Source organism: Trichinella spiralis (assembly GCF_000181795.1).
Source record: "Trichinella spiralis strain ISS 195 chromosome Unknown Scfld4869, whole genome shotgun sequence".
Taxonomy (NCBI): domain Eukaryota; kingdom Metazoa; phylum Nematoda; class Enoplea; order Trichinellida; family Trichinellidae; genus Trichinella; species Trichinella spiralis.
Window position 1 is genome coordinate 1 of NW_003531808.1, and position 1,221 is coordinate 1,221.

The window sequence follows — 1,221 nt, forward strand, 5'->3', positions numbered from 1 at the left end:
TACAATAGCAAGAAAACTAATTTTCAGAAGTGATTACAAAAATACGCGCTTTAAAGGTGCACAACTTTATAATGATTCAATATCCACAGTCATAATAATAGACACAGAAGCAGTATATTTCTTAAGAGAAAATAATAATGCGGGTTCGTATGCTAATTGTTATTGAAAATACGCTTCGCAAAAAAAAATGAAACAAATAGAGATTTGTGAGAGGTCGGGTAGCTCTCCATGCACGTGTTCCGTTCGGCAGTAGGGATGTAGCGACAAATTTTGCAGGTAAGGTCAAGTGCCAAAGGTTTATATCCAAAGAGTATCAGAATCACAAGCTCGTGTTTGATCCCTTTCTGAATTACTCCTTAATTCAAAGGTTGGGAGTTTTCTTACGAGATCATCTCCATTCGGCAATAAGCATTGTATATTTCACAGGGCACACTGTTGCTCAAGGATGACAGTCAACAATGCTTATTTCTGAGCTGAGAGCAAATGTTTAACACCTGCTTTTTTTTCTGATATAATTTACGATTCAAATGATGACCATTAAAAAATCATGATAAATATTCATTAGCGAGAAGACTACTGCTGGCGTGAAGTTGCATCCTCCGTTTGCATCGCGTCTGCAGACAGTGTTGCTGAAGTCATCAGAAAAACAAGTGGATAGTAAACAGTGCATCCACTTTAAAAATATTCCTCTAATATACTACGGCTGAAGTTAAACAACGGAGATTCTGAACTAGTCCCGTTCGTGATAGTATTGAAGAACGACGAAATGATTCTTGCCAAAGGACTCTGAAAGATGTCAGAATCACCTCTGCACCTGAATTATGACTTCCCTGTCCAGATACATACATACACACACACACACACACACACACACACACACACACACACACACACACACAACCTTGAATGAAGTCTTAATAAACAAAATTTATCTGAAAAATTTCATTATGGTATTTTCAAATAATATTTTTACAGTATTCATAAAAATTTTACTGAATAACCATGGTTATAGTACGGTATGCGTAATATATGCCCTATAATTGCGAAGTTCAGAAATTGAGAAAATATTAAAATAATATATACCATTAACGAAGTATTTGAATTTCAATTGGCACTGACAATGCCTCTGTTGAAGACAGAAGAAATTCCACTTTATTGTCTTTAATCTTACTGTAGTACGCTACTCATTTGAAGTATTTTTTAAGAATGTATTATTGATTT

General features: G+C 35.0%; 1 protein-coding gene across 1 annotated transcript; it reads right to left on the reverse strand.

The window, feature by feature from the left end:
- Nucleotides 1-523: 523 nt before the first annotated feature.
- Tsp_14716 (conserved hypothetical protein) lies at nt 524-848 on the reverse strand. The gene is made up of 2 exons (XM_003367080.1): nt 699-848; nt 524-673 (listed from the first exon to the last, which is right to left on the reverse strand). Exons 1-2 carry the CDS (start codon nt 846-848, stop codon nt 524-526), a joined length of 300 nt encoding a protein of 99 aa, XP_003367128.1.
- Between the last annotated feature and the right edge of the window lie 373 nt (nt 849-1,221).

What these genes read in the sequence shown, in the direction of transcription:
- Tsp_14716 (XM_003367080.1), bottom strand. Translation starts at nt 848, where the DNA reads ATGTATGTATCTGGACAGGGAAGTCATAATTCAGGTGCAGAGGTGATT. An exon ending in GTTGTTTAACTTCAGCCGTA is followed by an intron (nt 674 to 698) that starts GTATATTAGAGG and finishes ATATTTTTAAAG; the next exon opens with TGGATGCACTGTTTACTATC.